Source organism: Neovison vison, chromosome 7 (assembly GCF_020171115.1).
Source record: "Neovison vison isolate M4711 chromosome 7, ASM_NN_V1, whole genome shotgun sequence".
In the NCBI taxonomy this organism is placed as follows: domain Eukaryota; kingdom Metazoa; phylum Chordata; class Mammalia; order Carnivora; family Mustelidae; genus Neogale; species Neogale vison.
Window position 1 is genome coordinate 115007521 of NC_058097.1, and position 18151 is coordinate 115025671.

General features: G+C 40.6%; 3 protein-coding genes across 9 annotated transcripts; 1 reads left to right on the top strand and 2 right to left on the bottom strand.

Annotated features, from left to right (window-relative positions):
- Positions 1 to 387: 387 nt before the first annotated feature.
- Positions 388 to 1072, bottom strand: LOC122914049 (60S ribosomal protein L29-like). Its single transcript, XM_044260692.1, has one exon. The coding sequence runs from the start codon at positions 1003 to 1005 to the stop codon at positions 514 to 516; it is 492 nt and encodes a 163-aa protein (XP_044116627.1). The 5' UTR covers positions 1006 to 1072; the 3' UTR covers positions 388 to 513.
- A 4345-nt stretch (positions 1073 to 5417) lies between these two features.
- Positions 5418 to 15726, top strand: HYLS1 (HYLS1 centriolar and ciliogenesis associated). Of its 5 annotated transcripts, XM_044258158.1 has the most exons (4): positions 5418 to 5519; positions 7426 to 7475; positions 12986 to 13100; positions 14442 to 15726. In XM_044258158.1, the coding sequence occupies exons 3-4, from the start codon at positions 13087 to 13089 to the stop codon at positions 15367 to 15369; spliced, it is 942 nt and encodes a 313-aa protein (XP_044114093.1). In that variant the 5' UTR covers positions 5418 to 5519; positions 7426 to 7475; positions 12986 to 13086; the 3' UTR covers positions 15370 to 15726. The 5 variants fall into 5 exon arrangements, with proteins under 5 accessions (XP_044114093.1, XP_044114096.1, XP_044114094.1 ...); XM_044258161.1 differs by lacking the exon at positions 12986 to 13100; XM_044258159.1 differs by lacking the exon at positions 7426 to 7475.
- On the bottom strand, positions 9531 to 17479 carry PUS3 (pseudouridine synthase 3). Of its 3 annotated transcripts, none has more exons than XM_044258154.1 (5): positions 17397 to 17479; positions 12040 to 12464; positions 11361 to 11926; positions 10306 to 10496; positions 9531 to 10163 (listed from the first exon to the last, which is right to left on the bottom strand). In XM_044258154.1, exons 2-5 carry the CDS (start codon positions 12412 to 12414, stop codon positions 9853 to 9855), a joined length of 1443 nt encoding a protein of 480 aa, XP_044114089.1. In that variant the 5' UTR covers positions 12415 to 12464; positions 17397 to 17479; the 3' UTR covers positions 9531 to 9852. The 3 variants fall into 3 exon arrangements, with proteins under 3 accessions (XP_044114089.1, XP_044114090.1, XP_044114092.1); XM_044258155.1 differs by having other exon boundaries at positions 12040 to 12460; positions 17397 to 17404; XM_044258157.1 differs by lacking the exon at positions 12040 to 12464 and having other exon boundaries at positions 17397 to 17415.
- Positions 17480 to 18151: the final 672 nt, after the last annotated feature.

Here is an 18151-nt window from a genome sequence, read left to right on the forward strand (position 1 = left end):
AGGAATATGGTATCATAAGGGTGAATCCAGAGGGAAACAAAGAATAGTATTTTAGATATGTTTTATTTGGGAAGACGAAGATATTCAACTAGAAATCTTAGTACACAACTAAGATCAATTTTAGAAACCAGTAAAGAGGTAAGAGTTGGAAATTAAGATTTTGGAAATTATCTCATATAAAATTAGTGGAAGCAATAAAACTATTAAGCTCTCAGGGCACCTGGGTGGCTCAGTCAGTTAAGCATCCGACTCTTGATTTCAGCTTAGGTTATGATCTTATGGGTGAGAGACTGAGCCTCATAATGGGCTCTGCACTCAGGAGGGAGTCTGTTGAGATTCCTTCTCCTCTGCCCCTCCCCCGCTCTCTCTCTCAAATAAATAAATCTCTTTTTTTTGACAGATCCTGCCGCAGGTTTATTTGTACAAATAGCACAGGAGGACACCAGCCCCATGCGGATAGAAGCCCAGGGGTCATACCAGTCCTTCTGCCCTCACACTGGCAGACAGAAGCCTCTACACTGGAGCCTTTGTGGGGGCCTGGGCACCTTTGGGAGTCTGAGCTGCAGCAGGAGCAGGAGCTGGAGCTGGAACCGGAGTCGCAGCCGAAGACTGGGCCTTGGTTTGAGCCTTGGCCTTGGACTTTGGCTGGCAGAGCCTGAGACCCTTGTCAATACGGACACGAGCACGTTTCCAGAGCTTGGGGTGAGCGATGTAGGCAAGTCGATTGAGCTTGCGGCTGCCGCCCTTTGGGTTCTTGGGCTTGACCTCCTTGGGCTTGACGAGGGCCTTGATAGCCTCGACATGTGCACTCATGGCCTTGGCGTTGTTGGCTTGCATCTTCTTCAGACCCTTCTTGTTGTGCTTCTTGGCAAAGCGCATGTTCCTCAGGAACTTGGGGTCGATCCCCTTAAGAGATTCATATCTTTGGTACTGGGGTTTCTTGATGCCATTTCTGTGCCATTTTCGTGACTGGTTGTGCATGGTGTGGTTCTTGGACTTGGCCATGTCTGCACCGAAGCCTGCAGCTGCTGAAGCGCCTTGGGCTGGAAGAGAAAGGGACTCAAATAAATAAAATCTTAAAAACAAAACAAAACAACTATTAAGCTCTCCAAGGGGGAGACAAAGGACCACTCTTTGGAAACCTGCAACAATTAAGAGGCAGAAGGGAGATGAGAGGAGAACCAGGACAGGGAATTCTCAAAGAGTTCACCAGATGAGTTTCAAGAAGAGAGTAGTCTTTCTTCTCTTTTCACTCTATATTCTGTCCTGGAAGATCTCATTCTCACTCATTACTTTAATAACTATCCAGCCACACGTAAATATTACAAGGCCATAACTTGCATCTAACCTCTACATCAGATTTCTAACTGCCTAATCTTACCTCCACCTGGATGTCTCAAGGGCATCTCAAATTCACCATGCCCAAAACCTAACTGCCTGTCTCTTAAAATATGGTCTTCTTCCAATATTCCCTATCTCAGAAAATGGCATCCAGTTGCAAAACCTAGAAACCTACAAATAATCGATGACCTCTTTCATACATCAACCCCAGCCAATTCATGGTCACATCATTTAGGGTTTTATCCAGTAAATCTCTCTATCTGCCCTCTTCTTGCTATCTTTGGCTATTAACATCCTAACCTAAGCCACAACCATCTACTGCCTAGAATACTGCAACTGCCTCCAATTTGGACTTCATATAATCTTGCCCTCCTCAAACACATTTTCAATGCACCGAAGATGAAATTTCAAATCCACACCTGAGTATGTCATATAACCCATCCCAATCTGCACTTTAGAGAGTTTCCATAGTTCTTACAATAAAGATCGAATTCTTTGTCTTGGCCTACATGATCTACATAATCTCGCCCTTGCCTACCTCTCCAGTCTCATCTGTACCCTGTCTCTTTGCTGGTCTTTTTTTCAATTTCTTTAATCTTCCAAGCTTCTACCCCCAATAGGCCTTTGCAAATGCTTTCCCTTTCCTTAGAAATCTTCTTTCACCCCCATCTGTCCCCTCCACAACATCTCCCCTACTCACCCTTTAGCTCTTTGTTCAGTGGCACTATGTTAAATCTCCCCTTTATTAGATGTTTTTGTTAGACCATTTGCCTCTCCTTAGCACTGAACATAGCTATAATTTTATAATAACCTGTGATTGTTTGATAAATGTAATTTTCTTCAGTCTAACTGGAAGCTTCATAAGGGAGGCAGATCATGTCTTTTTATTCATCATCAAATCACTAAGACATATAGTACAGTACCTAACATAGGTATCATGAAACCAAATAAAGGATATGTCATTTAAGATGGAGCTGAGAGGCCAAAAAGGGACGGTCTCACGTCCTACCACTACTCACTGTCAGTTGTAGATCCCCAATAAGAAGAGATGTGCCTTGCATTCCCAAAAGAAGCAGCCTATACTTGACTACCCCAGAAAAAGGAAGGAGGCTTTTCCTACATGGCTGGCAACAGCCTAGCCAATGAGAGACTGCCACCACTCAGCGAATGAAAATCCACAATACTTCAAATTTCCATTTTACTCCAATAAACTTTTTGCTTAAAACAGCCGCCCTTCCCAACTTCTTCCTTTTCTTTATAAAAGAACATTCTTCTCCTTTGTTCTGTGTACTTGCCCATCATTTTGCTATATCTTGCATGTCCTGAGTTGCAATTCCCTGCTATTCCTAAATAAACATTTTTGGTGGCAAAAAAACCTGACAGTTTTACTTTGTTCAATACTTACTGAATAAATTATCAAACACTCTCAAAAAAATAAGAGAATGGGAAATGAGCAAAATACCTGGGGATGACCATTAAGAAGTACATTAGCAATATCTGAGAGCACAGTTTGAATATAGTGATGCGGGTGGAATGTCAGCAATGAGAATAGGGACAAGGTGGACAAGGAGGCTGGCAGAAGGCAGTGGGGGAGCAGCATCTAAAGAGCTGTTTTCATTTTGCTTTTCTTTAGGCCAGTGTTCTATTTCCAAGACTGAAAGAAGGACCAATTGCAGATGTCAGAGACAAGAGATAATGAGTCTACAGAGACCCACTACAGTTGAAGGAGTTTGAAAATGTCAACAAACAGGTGAGGTAAGCAAACATATCACAAAGGAGGGATTAACTTAAGCATGACAATATAACCAGCTAAAAGTATTATTTCAAGGCAAAGATAAAACTGCTGCTGGGTTAATAAACAGCTAATCCTAAGCAAGAAAAGCATCTAAACGGGAGCTGTTATAACCAAAAGGTAAGGAAACCATATTAAACTGTGTTCATCAGCAAAATCCAGATTATGGGAAACTCCACAGGACCAACAACATGGTTCTCTCAACAAACTGCACGGGAGCTGTTATAACCAAAAGGTAAGGAAACCATATTAAACTGTGTTCATCAGCAAAATCCAGATTATGGGAAACTCCACAGGACCAACAACATGGTTCTCTCAACAAACTGCACAAGAAGGGAGGAGGAACTTATAAAAGAAACTTAAAAAATCAGCCAATCACAATGTATATACTTGGTTGGATCCTGGTTCAAACAAGCAAATTAAAGAAAAAAATAAATGAGACAAGTAGAAAATTGAACACTGGCTATTTGATGATATTAAGGAAATACCTTAGCTATTTTAGGTGTGATAATAGTACTGTGGTTACGCTTTTAAAAAGCTCTTTTTTAAAGTAATCATATTGTAATATTTATAGATTTTTAGATGCCTGACACTTGCTTCAAAATGATACAAGAGGAGGTACATGGATAGTGATATAGAAGCAACAAGACTGATCATGAGTTAATAATTACTGGAACTATGCACTAAGTTCATGGGGCTTCCTTATATACGAGGTGTTTTTTTTTTTTTTTTATGTGTTTGGAAGCTTCCTTTATGTTTTTAAGGACACAATATGGTTTTTAAGAATAGGATCTTCTTCCATATACTCAATTTGAGATGGCTTTGGTTAAGGTTTCTTGACCTGGGTTCAATGGATTTCAGAGAATCATGAAGATTATGAAATCAGATCTAGGCAAAATTGGAGCATGAAGTGGTCCACCAAAACACAAGGGTTGAGTTGAACAAAAGATACCACTTGAAATATGACAGGAAATAGATCCTTTGGGTTGTTATTAATTAAAGGTTTTCAAAGATCAAACTTTATCATAAAGGATAACAAGAAGATAACTGATGGTGGAGGTAAGGAGCATGTTGAATGAGCAAAGCAGCAGGTAAGAAAAATGTGCTCTTGTCTTCAAGACAGATTAGGGAGATTTGATGTTAAAAATCATACAGGTACAAGATGACCAAACTAGAACAAGGGATATTTACTCATGAGGAAAGAAAAGAATGTGTGGTACTAAAGTAGTGTTGATATTGGAGATCTAGGGGGTAGGGTCATTCAAATCTTTACAACCCACTTTCTGCCATCTTATTCCTTTTTCTTACCCCCCAACAACTGCAAAGTGACTTAGAGGTCGTGCAAAGGCCCCGACTAAGGGGGAAAGTGATTGGAGAAAAAGGATGAAATATTATCCGCTCCCTCTCACTGAATCCTGGGTTTAAGAAATAACATAAATTTGTCAACCGGCACCTGCCCGCTTGTGGGAAATGGGATACAGAACGCTCAGCCTTGGAGAACAAACTGTTCAGCTACGTTTCAGGGCAATGACTAGAACATCGAGTCGTAGGGACATCTAGGGATTTTCTTTCCTGGATCTCATCCTCAGCGATTCCCAAAGCGGGTACATATACCAAAAACATTTTTGTTTTTAAAGAATAAGATATGGGAAAGGAGTAGACGGGGGCATTCGGGAGGAAAACCGCGAGCGCTGTTCTAGCAAGAAGTCAGTGTGGCCGGAGCACCGGTGAAGACGAAGGTCGGTAGGGACAGGACCCACGACAATGGGTCCGCCAGCCTTGGGAGTCTCGGAAAGCACTCAGTGCCGTCTGTGTTTTTAAACAGAACCTGAGTGGGTCAGAACCCAAGTGGGCCGTCTGAAGAGGCTCCGAGAGCCTTCCCTGCCGACGCCACCCACCCCGGCAGCCGTCCGGAGTTGAGAAGAATGGAGACGCGGTCCACTCAGGTGGATTGAACGCTAAGGCCGCCCCTGCCAAACCCCAGCTAACTAGCCGTTAACGAAGATTACAGAGTCCCCTCCTTCCCCACCAGTGACGCAGACACGGTTCCGGGTAACGCACGGGTACAACTGAAAGGGAGCATTCCCGAATCCACGCCTCCGATCCCGGGCTTCCTCCCGCCAGTCGGGGAAGGACAAGAGAAAATGAGCACCAATCAGAATGTACACATGGAAGACGACAACACTCACAGCCAATACGAAGGCTAGAGGGCGGTGCCGAGTCCTCGGGTTCGCTCTTCTGATTTAAACCGCGGCTGCGGGGCGGTTATCTGCGGCCTCGGGGCGTGAGCCGGCTGTGCGCCTGCGCGAGCTACGGGACACTAACGGAAGCCTGCGGAGCTTAGCTAGCCCGGACTCGGTGCGGCGAACGGACCTTGGCGGGGCAGGTAAGCCGGCAGGCGCTGGAATAGGAGGCGCACGGGCACGGGAGGGCTGGCTGCCCGCTGCTGTGGAGAGGTCGGGTTTTGAAAAGCGCTGAATGGGAGTTTACCCCCGGCGGGGCTGGGAAACGCCTAAGATTCCTGCTGAACCCAGGTTTACTGCTCCCTAAGGCAGGTGTAAGCTCTGTCGTGCTGTGCCCTTGGCACGTCTGAGCCCCTCGAGGTCACCGTGGGCGCCCACTGCCTGCCTGGTGGCTGCAGCGGCTGCATGTCGGTGGCCCAGAGGGCGGCGGGGGGCGGTGCAGCCGAGGGAGCCAGGGTTCCCCGGAGGCCGCGAGCATCCGAGGCGACAACCACGCCCGGGGCCAGGTGGGTACACGATCGTCTTTGTTGTCTTGCGGGAACCAGAGTCTTTCCAACCCCTGGTTACGCCCTTTGTGAACTTCTAGGTGTCACGGTGCGTGCACCTCTCTCCCTAATGAGTTAGGATAGTGTGGAGAATCGAAGAACCCTATAGTCCTACCCCAGATGAAAATACACCACCTTTTTTCGGATTATGAAGTTATACAGCCCCATTGTTTTTAGAAATAAATTCAAGAAGTACGAACGTACTTAAAAAAAAATACTAGATAATCTGCAAAATATAAGCTGCTCTATCTTCTATGTGAAAGTTTCTCCCTAAGTAAAGGGAAAGGATTATCAGGTCTTTGTATTAAAAAGTAAGAATTTACAGTTACCTGTGGGCTTTACTAAAGTTTATACTTATTTACAAATATCCATCTTAATACATTCAAGAAAAGGAGAGTGCGTAATTTAAATGCAAAGAAGATAACAGGTTAATCACTGAATATATAGTACATATGCCATTAAAAAAGAAGACAAAACAAAACAAAACAAAAAACGCTCTCAGGGCTTCTGTGTTGGAGATCTTCATAGCCCGGGCAGAGTCCTATCTCATTTCCGTCCCTGCTTTATTTAGCTATTCTGTAGGTAGTTTTGTATTGCATGAACATTGAAATAAATGGTGTAATACTTCTCACAGAGTACCATTTTATTTATATATGTATCTTACATATAAAACATATTGCATGTTATATATTCATATATAATGTGCATAATCTCATTTAAACCTCACCACCTATTGGAATAATTCCATTTTCCAGTGAAGAAAGGAAGATCTAAGGACTATTTCTATCAGTTATTAGTCCCTATCTTGAATCAGAAGCTGAAATTCCCAAATATTACTTCAGATAACTTAGGTACTTTTGCAAAGTTACATTTTGGGATTCATCATTGCTTCATCTATGATGATTGTCCAAAGTTTATGGTAACTACCAAAAAATATCACTAAATGCTTATTCTACTAGATTTTACTTAATATATTATTAAGACCTTGATCCTCTAACTCCCTTGCCTCTATAGAAGTGTTCTTTGTCCCATGTATCATTTCTGTAGTTGATTTTTTTGTGTGTTGTTTTGTTTTGTTTTGTTTTTAGATTATATTTATTCATTTGACAGAGAAAGAGAGCACAAGCAAGGGGAGTGGCAGGCTTCCTGCCGAGCAGGGAGCCCAACTCAGGGCTTGATTCCAGGACCCCGGATCATGACCAGTTGCCCAAATGACTGAGCCACCCAGGTACCCCTAGAGTTGATGGGTCTTGTTTTTTGTTTTCCTCTTTAAGATTTTATTTATTTATTTGACAGACAGAGATCACAAGTAGGCAGAGAGGCAGGCAGAGAGAGAGGAGGAAGCAGGCTCCCCGCAGAGCAGAGAGCTCCATGCGGGGCTTGATCCCAGGACCCTGGGATCATGACCTGAGCCAAAGGTAGAGGCTTTAACCCACTGAGCCACCCAGGCGCCCTGAGTTGCTGTTTTTTTAAATAGTGATTTCATAAACTGTTTTCTTTCCAGGTTTTTCTTTAACTTGAAAACTAATGGCAGTGGAGGTACACTGAAATAAGGTAGGAAATTGAAAAAATGAAATGTTTTCATTTGTCCTTACATCAGAATTATAGGAGAAAGCAATACTTTAAGAACATTCAGGGCATTATGAAATGTTGGTAAATCAGGTTCCAAAAACCAATGACCTGATTCAAAATCTAGATGACCTGGATTGTACAACTGGCTAGTAAGAATAAAGCTTAGTTATTTTGTACCACTATTTTCCCTTCTCTAAAATAAGGATCTTTTCCAGTTTCTACTCTGCTAGAATGTAAAAGCTATGATGTGTCGTCTTTAGTATGACAAGGTCACTTGACTTTCCTACTATTTTACATTCTAAACCTGCAAGTTTTTCAGTGAAGTCTTGTGTCTTTGGCCTACCCACTACTAAGCTTCTGTGGCACTTACACAGCATCAGTTAACTCTGTTCATGTTAATATTCTTTGTAATTGTCCCATATGTTGTCTTAACTAGCAGCTTGAGGGTATAAACCATATTTGTATCCCTAGAGTTTTGAACCTAAGTAGGAACAGTTTGTTGATTGGTAAACTTTGAATCTCAAATATACAATATAATTCATAAATGTACAGAAGTGTTACACTTTACAGTGATGAAGATTGAGGCAAAAGGTATATGAGTTCATTTGATTTGTTTTTTATTATTTTAATGGCTAGAAGTTCTAGTGTATCATTTTAAGAGAGCTTTGAACTCTGGAGTAAATACTGGTGTTAATATTTTGAGGGTTACTTACCATCTTTGAGAACAAAGCCCCTTATTTTCCTGTCCCTTGTGTCTTAGATGTGCTTAAGTCTGAAACCTAGTGTTATCCTGAAAGCCACCCTACTTTTGAACCTCACATTTACTCAACCATAAAACCCTGTTTCTCCTTTCTTAATTTCAAAATTCATCTATTTCTTTCCATCCCCTTACTATAAATCTGGTCTAGGCCATCGTCATCTAATTCCTTGGTTATTCTAACTGGCTCCTACCTGGTACCACTGTCTTGTCCTCTTCTAATCCACACCATAACCAGAACAGTATTTCTGCATCCCTGCTTGTATTTTTTTCCAGTGGCCTCTCAAGATAAAAATCTAAGCTTTTTTCAGGAAGCCTACAGGACTCTACAAACATGACCCTTGCTCCTTTCCTAAACTATGCTCTTGTCAGTGTCAAGCCATACTCCTGTATTTACAGTTACTTGCAGGTAAAATGCTGCTCTCTCTCATGCTTTATACAAACTGCATCTTCTGCCTTGGACACACTTAAAGTTCTGCTTCTTTATCCCAACTTTAACTGGCTCTCCCTTGTTCTGCAAGATTTAGCTTGGAAATCTTTTTAAGAGTTTTCCTCAAACCACTGTGCCAGGGGGTGGTAGACTCTATGGCCTATTTTTATATGGCCCATGAACTAAGCTAAGAATGTTTTTTTACATATGTACAAGGTTTTAAAGAAGAAAAAGATGGGGGCACCTGGGTGGCTCAGTCAGTTCAGCATCTGGTTTCTGCCCAGGTCCTGATCCAGGGTCCTAGGATTGAGTCCCACATCAAGCTCCCTCTCCCCTTCCTGCTGTTTGTGCTCTCTCAAAGAAATAAAAATCTATTAAAAAAAAAAAAAAATAAAGACTCTAACCAGGACTGTTTGTGGCTCACAGCACTAGACTGATAAGCCTTGTAAGCTTTATTCACTTAGGTCACTTTCATGTCATAGTGTGCCTTTTGTAAACGAATGTACCAAATATTTAACTAAATTTCTTACTTTTAATTTCTCTCTTAAAAAATAAGACACTCAGGGGCGCCTGGGTGGCTCAGTGGGTTAAAGCCTCTGCCTTCGGCTCAGGTCATCATCTCAGGGTCATGGGATTGAGCCCCGCATACCCGGCTCTCTGCTCAGCAGGGAGCCTGCTTCCCTCTTTCTCTCTCTCTCTCTCTCTGCCTACTTGTGATCTCTGTCAAATAAATAAATAAAATCTTTAAAAAAAAAAAAAAAAAGGACACCCAGGCAAAGCTCTTTATGAGAATTCAGATGAGTAGTGAATATCTCATTGGTTTTTTAAAAAGACAGCATAACAAATTAGACACTTACAGAATCAGGCTTTAATAAACTTGAACACAAGGCACAAGTTCCCATGTGTATGTAAACTCTCCATTTCACAATTGCTCTTTGCATCTTCTATATCTTACTCCTTTTGGGGAGGAATGAATGTTTGAACTCTTATTCAGGCTAAAACATCTTTTATAGGGCTTAATAGTCTTTGGGTTTACAGGGGGATGGTTTTTTTTGTTTCATTTTTTCAAATAACTAATCATCTGAATTTTAGGACTTCAGCACATGCTATGTTGTATTTCTTTTCTGTTCACCTACCACTAGCTAGTTCTTGCCTCCTAGATCCTGTTAGAGTTAACTGATGCTTTTAATTTCTGTATCAACACAGACTCTCTTTGTTGGTTTCTCCAAAAGAGTATTTTCTTCTTCCATTGTATCATCACAGTCCCTTTTGGCTTTTGTTTCTTCCTCGTGGAATAAAGGTGGGTGCTCGATGCGTCCCCTACGTACAAAATGCTGGATCCGGGATTCTAATCCTTGGCATTTAGGACGATCCATCAGGGGTTTATATGTGCGCATTTTCACTCCTTCTACAAAGGCACTGGTCTGCTTTATGACAGAGGGCTTAACATTTCTCCATTCTATCACTCCATCCATCTTTGGTCCTATAATATATACAATCAGATATTACATGGATGCATACCACAATAGAATCACCTCCAAATGTTATATAACCTTCCTCCCCCCCATAGCCCATATAACTTTAGTTCTAGTAAGTAATTATATCCTAGGATTTTCCTGTCATACCTGTCCCACAGGGTACTGCAATGGAGTCCAGTCCTTGTAGCATGCTATACAACATGTGCGTTTTAACAGCATGATTAGCCCATAGTTGTTGTAGATGGGTAACATTGAACTCCTGAACCTCCCGGTCATAAATCCACTTGATATTTTCAAACTTACAATCATACAAGACTAGAGGAAATTCTACGGCCATACTAGAGAAGAAAAGAGGTAAGAAACAAGAGTGTGAAAATACACAGCAGCCATCTAACAGCCTTGTATTTTAAGAACAAGGTTGGGGGGGGTAGGTAATTGGGTTAAAAGGAGGGGGGGAAACTTCATCAGTATCAAGTAAAAGATAAATAAAAACGATCCCTCATCTTGAACAACTTTATAATTAAGAGAAAGAGAAAAACAACAAACCATAGATCAACTAGTTAGGCTTGATCTATATTAGGGTAAATTTCAGTGGTAACAGGTCACCTATAAGTGAGCTGACTCGTCTCAACCATAATGCTATGAAATTATTTTTTATATTTTTCCAAACTTGTTAATTTTCTATGGTATGAAGGAAAAAGTAGATTTCACTGCTTAGGAATGAACTGTTGGTTGATCTGACTTCAGCCTGCTCTTAAAAGAAAAGTCCGACTATTCTTTCCATCTTTCCTACCATTTCCAACACTGAAAATTAGGAAAAATTCAAAAGTACAATAATGTAGAGCAAGGAAGATTTAATATGAATAGTTGGAATCCTTACCTTCAAACTTCACCAGAATCTAAAAATAATACCTCTCAGCATAAATTCAGGGGAAAAAAAATTTAGAAATGAATGTTATTTTATTTAAGGGGCCTGGTACCAACACCCATTTCCTAATGGTACAGAATGAGAGAAGCATGTTTATAACATTCTACAAGATAGATTAAATTCTTCATGAAGACAAAATAAGTGACCTAGTTAATAAGACAATTGTTGGGAGAGGAAGACATGTTAACCTTTAGTTATATAAAATGTTTAATATATTTTTAAAAATTCTAAAGGCAACAGTTGTTTTGGGTTTTTTGTTTTGTTTTTAACTTACCTATACTGAGGTTTCTGGGGGTTTTTCTCTACATTCAGGAGCTCATCAATAATCTCTGGCTTCTCCATTCCTTGGCCAATCAGAAAAAGGATAGCCATCATACAGCGGACTTGATGATAAAGGAATGCCTGGCCAGTCACTTCAAACTGACATAACTGGAAAGGTTCTTGCCATGTCTCCTCATCCAGGGTCTGGCCCACTAGCTGTACTTGAGCAGACAAAATAGTCCTCTGAAAATTTATAACTCCATTGGCTACATCCATTTTACATAAGTTCCTAAAATCATGTGTGCCAACGTACTTCTGAGCTGCATAGTTCATGGTTAAAATGTCTAAATCAGCACGAGGGAAAAAATAGCGGTAAGTCCGCTCCAGACAGCTGAACCTAGCACTGAAGCTAGGTTCCACAGGGGCCCAGGCCAGCACACGGATGTCTGGAGGGAGTACCCGATTGAGAATGTGGGTATAGCGAATCTCTTTAGCAGCATCGTAGACGTCATCTTTTACATTACAATCCTCTGAAGCCCTGCCCTTCAGAAAGTGAGAACGAAGGTCGAGAGAAATCACCTGTGGAATTAAAGAAAGAGGTTTGTTTTGGAGACACAATCTGAATTCTTAATATGTAACACCTAGAATATGTTGGTGTTGCTGGCTTTGAGAAAGAACATAGCGGCCCTTACCTGTCCGAAGGCACTAACTCCTTTGTCTGTTCGCCCACACCGGTGATAGTTGGACGTCTGTCTGCTTTCTACTAGTCGAGTCTTTGTTAGAGCCTCAAACAGTTTCTCTTCAATTGTATTGTTTGTGTTCTCCTGACTGGCAAAACCCTGGTATCCCCAGCCCAGATAGGCTATCTTTAGGGCTACATGTCTTCGACCATGAGCACTGAAATCAAATGCACGCTTAGCTTTTCCAACTGCTAAAGAATTTTCTCTCACATTTGAATCTTTGTTGTTAGCCTGTTCTTTTTTAAGCCTTTGTACCTCCTGCTCCAGTTCTTGCACTCTTTTTAGGAGTTTCTCAGTCTGGGTTCTATCTATGTCATTTTCAGCCATGATAAGACAACCAACCCCAGGAATAAAGGAATCATATAGGTCCACTCTGCCTGAAAAGAGAGTAAAAGGACACAACAGTTTTAATGTGAATTACTTTGGTGATGTCAGTATCATTCCATTATGTGCAAATAGTACCTAAGATTTAATTTAATGCCTAAAGGATATATTTTGCTTCTGTCCAGGGAGATAAGCATTGGCTTAATTATTGTGGGTTGATCATCCACATTCTTCTTTTCCATCCTGTCTGGCCAGTCCACAGGCAAAAAGGAAGGGGGGGGATTAAGAAATAGTCAGCTGGCGTTAAAGTTTAGTCAGAATTTAGGGAAAATGTCTGTAGATCTCATTTCTCTCTCTCCTTCGTTAGCTGAGATGATTTAAGGACTGATGTTACTGATATTTCTTCCTTAAAACATTTCCTTCTTATTTTTCATTATACTTGTCCAATCTTTCTAATCATAAAACTGTTTATAAAGAATATATGTCTACTCTTTTTCTACTAACTTTCCAATATTTCAGATAAAATTAGTAGCTTGTATGTTCTAACATCTAATACTCAGTTCTGTCTTTAAAGGTGCTACAGTAGACTAGCCTGATTGATGAAACTTATCAATGATTGTACTTCATATTAGAAATAAGCCTGAAGTCAAGATTTTCCCACTCTAAGCAATTTTGATGGCAGAAAAAAGGTAATAAACATCACTAGGCTTTTTTTTTTTAAGTCAAACTGAATTTATATTTTGTATCTAGCAGTTAGTAGAGTCAGGAAAATGTAATTAAGATGTTCAAATTTCTGCTGTATTTCAAAAATATGGGGATGAATATACTATATCCTTAAATCTAGGACAGTGCTAGACAATCTATAACTGACAGTCACTTTAGTTATGGACTGTCTCCAAATCTCTGCTAAGGCCATGTTACCTAATTCTTGACAGCTCACTTAATTTTTGGCCTTGAAGAGTTTCTTTATCTATGATGATTAAAAGTTTAAATACAAAAAAAAAAAAAAAAAGGAACTATAAAAGTACTAGAAGAAAACCTTTTTTATAGTTTTGTAATGGGAAGAGCATTTCTAAGTAAGATCCTGCAGAAGCACAGAAACTGCAGAAAACCAAAAAAATACGACTATCTAAAATTGAAAGTTGGACAAGCAAAAAATAAAATCAGAAGGTAAACAAACTTGGAAGAAAAATAATTACTGCAAAGGGCTAATTTGCTTAATACAGAAGTATTTTTATGCATATCACTGCTTTTCTGATGGTTTTGGATTAAGTCACTCATAGTTAAAAGCAACCAAACTGCCTGAGTTAGACTTCCAACTCCACCACTTACTAGCTGCGTAACCTTGGGCTAGTTATTTAACCTTTCTATGTTCCATGTTACACATCTGTTGAAAGTAGATAATAAGAGTACCAGTTCCTCACAGGTGAGGGATTACATGAATTAATAAATGTTAAGCACACAGAAGAATGCTGGATATATAATGTGCCCCTCTAAGTGTATGTCTATTAAGCATTATGCCCATGTCATGTAGTCACAAGTTTTTTGTTTGTTTTTTTAAGATTTTATTGAGAGAAAGAAAGTGTGAGCAGGTACAGAGATAGAGAATCTCAATCTGACCCTGGGCAGATGAAGGCCCTGATCTCATGAGCCAAAACCAAGAGTCAGATGCTTAACCAGCTGGGCCACCCAGATGCCCCAAGTCACAGGCTTTTTTAATGTCAGAACTCACTTGTCCTGTCCTAGGAGCTACTAAAGGTAGCAGGAACCACCAGGCATTAGAAGGTGGGAACAAATAAGAAGAAAGTGGAAATGAAAGCAGATGATGGATTCCCTGCAGCTGAGTTAATCTTCCTCCAAACTATTACCATTTTACCCTGTACTATAATCTACATTTTATAACTCTTACATTTATGATTGCCTTAGCCATTCTTTCTCCATCTGACTACAATAAAATAGTACACAAAAAGGGAATGAACAATTTAAGAACTGGGAATTACAGAAATCTGGTCGGTATTTTTTTCTTGCAGAAGGTCCTACAGTGAAGGGGAGCCAATGGAGGAACTCATGGGACCCGATGGACAAAAATGGGCCAATATGGATCCAGAAGAACGAATGTTGGCAGCTGCTACAGCTTTTACCCGTATCTGTGCAGGGCAGGGTGAGGGAGATACCAGGAGAGATGGCCAGCCTATCCAGTATGATCCCTACAGTAAAGCTTCAGTAACCCCAGGAAAGCGACCTGCTTTTCCTATGCGCCAGCAGTACCCACACATAGAAAGTAATGCCACTTCAGAAACAGTATCCGAGGCCTCCCAAAGACTCCGAAAGCCAGTGATGAAGAGAAAGGTGTTGCGAAAGAAACCAGATGGGGAAGTATTAGTGACTGACGAGTCGATTATCAGTGAATCAGAGTCTGGTACAGAGAGTGATATGGATCTCTGGGACTTAAGACAAAGGCTGATGAGTCTACAGTGCCATGAAGACCGGGAATCCCCAGCTGACATTTCACAAAAACTTAATCTACCACATGAGTACCAAGGAATTTCTCAAGATCAGCTCATTTGCTATCTACAAAGAGAAGAAATGAGCCCTCCGGCTTATGAACAAGACCTGATTGTTGCCAGCCGACCCAAGTCCTTTATCCTCCCAAGGCTGGACCAGCTGAACAGAAACCGAGGCAAGATAGACCGGGTAGCCCGATATTTTGAGTACAAACGAGACTGGGACTCAATGAGGTTACCTGGTGAGGATCATAGAAAGGAGTTACGCTGGGGTGTCAGAGAGCAGATGCTTTCTCGAGCAGAACCCCAGTCCAAACCTCAGCACATCTATGTTCCAAACAATTACTTGGTGCCAACTGAGAAGAAAAGATCTGCCCTTCGTTGGGGTGTTCGTTGTGACCTTGCAAATGGTGTCATGCCCAGGAAGCTTCCCTTCCCGCTTTTTCCTTCTTAAAAAAATTTTTTTAACCTCTTTTATGGGATTGTTTGGGGATAACCTCGTTCTTTATCTCTGTCCTTCTATTTAAATAGAAACAACTAACTTGAAAGCCCATGGAACATTATACAGTAAGGACCTCACCCATCACTGGTCTTTCCTAGGTCTTTATCACATTGGTATCAAATACCATTTCACTTCCAAATTACACTCAAATCCATTAATTGTAAGAGAAAGCCACAGATCTACTCTTCCCTTTGTCAAGATAGCACTGTTTCTGTTCTATACTGTTTTTAATCTTTGGCCAATGTGAGCTGCTGTTTTTAATGTTGCTGGGCATTAAGCTTATTCATTAAAGAATTGGGATTTTGTGAACTTGATCTTAGTTTTACTTATTAATACTTCCCAAAGTAAGATAATCTCAAAACTGGTCATGACTCTGCCTCCAATCATTCTCCCCATCATACTCTCACCATGTGAATATCAAGCGAAAGGAAAGGAACAAAAAACTCCTTTATGTACACAATCAAGGAATGAAGAAAAGTAACAACATATTCCATTACTAAAGAAACATAGTAAATTCAGAAAATTTAAATGCTTTTTAATCGATACTCAATAACCATATTATATGCCATACAGGATTCTAACCAGTTTTATTTCAGAATTACTTCAATAATTTATTGCCCTCCCAACTGTCACTTCTAGAATACAGGGAATTTTACAATTTGCCACTGAGATTTTCTTGCAAATTATGCCTGTCACTCTGAAAAAGAATTTACTAACATCTGAACTAGATGTAGACACAAATACTGAAATGAATATGGCATATTTGGGACCAAAGCACTAATTCTGTTCTTAAATTGGATCTATTCTTGATGCTTCTAATCCAGTGAGAAATATCTAAAATCTGGAGGTTGTGTTTTAGCACTTGAAGCCATTAGAGTGAGAGCAAAAATAGTTAGCTTGTTCAAGGGAAAACAGCCGTGTAAATTAGAAATGAGTAACTGACCATGACCATTACTACCCGCTAAAATATATCTTCTCTGTAATATTTAAGCTAAGCTACATCATTCAGTTCCACTGCAAGGCATTTATTGGGAAAGAAATTGTGACTCAACGATAGATGTAGAATATGCTCACTGCAAATAAGTAAAAGCCGCAAACAATCCAACAATAGTGAAATGATTAGATAGAATATTAGCCATTGAAAATAAGGGGAAGCTAATAAAAAAGTGCAAGTTAAGTCCAAAAGGCTGTAAACTATACGGTCGCAGACGTGCACATACAAAGCACAAGGAAAAATCAAAATGTAGTGGGATTAAAAGTAGTTTTTATACTTTAAAAAAACTTAAAAGCCACGTTGCATTTTTATATGCAAATTACACCTAAGACCTACCTCCTTTATATTATCCCAAAGCCTAGTAAGTACCAACACAAAAAGTTTCCAGAGGTCACCTAGTTTAACCACTATTTAACCAAAGAATTAGTCCAAAGGGCTTAAGCAGGTGGTTAAGATCTGTGGCAAGAAGAGGACCTGAGCCTACAGAGCTTCCTCCAACACACCACACCCCCACCGCATGCCCTAGGCCGATCTAACGCTTGCAAAGGGGCTGCGGAATTACAAGGAGGGAGCAATAGCCAAAAGACCAGGAGACACGCACTTATGACCAGTAACAGTGAAAAAACAATCGCGTGGAAAGCAATCTCCCAATTTGAAAAAACTGGCCACGCCTCCCTCCCCCATACTACTGGAATCCCGACCTCTACTAGTATTTAGTTTTATGAACAAACAAGAGACAGCAGAGACTTCAAGTCCAAGGGCCCTCTAAGAGTCGAACTAAGTTCCTACTGTTGTGAGTTTCTGCCAGAGTTTCAAAAAGCACCAGATACAAAAACAGGGTCCTAAGCAAGATCCCACTTCCACCTATCAGTGCTTTGAAGATCAAGGTATGGGAAAGGGGAAAAAAGATCCAGCTTTTTGTCCGTTTATCCGTTCCTCTTTGTATAGCCCAAAAAATAATTCATCCCCCAGTCCCCTTACTTACCTTCCGGTTGTCGACCACGCAGCTTTTAGCGAGACCGGAAGCTGTCTCTTTGCGTCTTCAGCGCGCGCTCCCAGGGTCTCATGGGAAATGTAGTTCACCCTGTGGGAAATGTACTTCCAAGAGAGGGAGGTGCAGGCTTGACGCTGAAATCTGCCGAATATTTTCTAGTTTGGCCACTCCTTCTCCAACTGCAACAAAATAGAATCTGGGGTCTATGGTAATACAAGAATAAAAGGATAAATTCCAGTGCGAAATAACGGAAAAGCACTTTTTCAAATGTCTGCTATCCTTATATGAAAATTAACATTAAAGAACCCGGCCCGATTTTATACCTTCTTAACTTAGTAGAAAGTTATCATTGTGAGACAAAAACATTTGTTACTAGAATCCACATGGGAAGTCTGAAAAGGAATTTGATTAACCTCTAAATAAACGATTGAGGTGCCTGAGAGTGACCAAACGGAGCTGGGGAGTCTTGCTTTCAGCACCACGGAGAGATCATAACTAAGTTTTTGGTTTGTGGGTTTTTGAAGAGATGCTGATCCAAATCTCAAGATTCCAAGCAGAAAACTGAAGAAATCTAGTTCTTTTGTGCAAATTTAGCAGTCAGTAGTACAAGGAATCTGTGTCCGATTATGCAGATACGGGTAGGAGGTAAAGGCTGTACCGCAAGGAAAACAGTTATCTCAGGATTGCATTAGTAAAGAGCACATACCAGAGTTAAAATTAAAGCAAGCCGGTGTGTGGAAACATCA

Excerpts from the sequence above, each read along its gene's own strand:
- LOC122914049 (XM_044260692.1), bottom strand. The coding sequence starts at position 1,005 with ATGGCCAAGTCCAAGAACCACACCATGCACAACCAGTCACGAAAATGG.
- PUS3 (XM_044258154.1), bottom strand. The coding sequence starts at position 12,414 with ATGGCTGAAAATGACATAGATAGAACCCAGACTGAGAAACTCCTAAAA. Across the intron at positions 11,927-12,039 it reads GAGTTAGTGCCTTCGGACAG|GTGATTTCTCTCGACCTTCG; the intron begins GTAAGGGCCGCT and ends TTAATTCCACAG. Across the intron at positions 10,164-10,305 it reads TGCAGTACCCTGTGGGACAG|GACCAAAGATGGATGGAGTG; the intron begins GTATGACAGGAA and ends TATATATTATAG.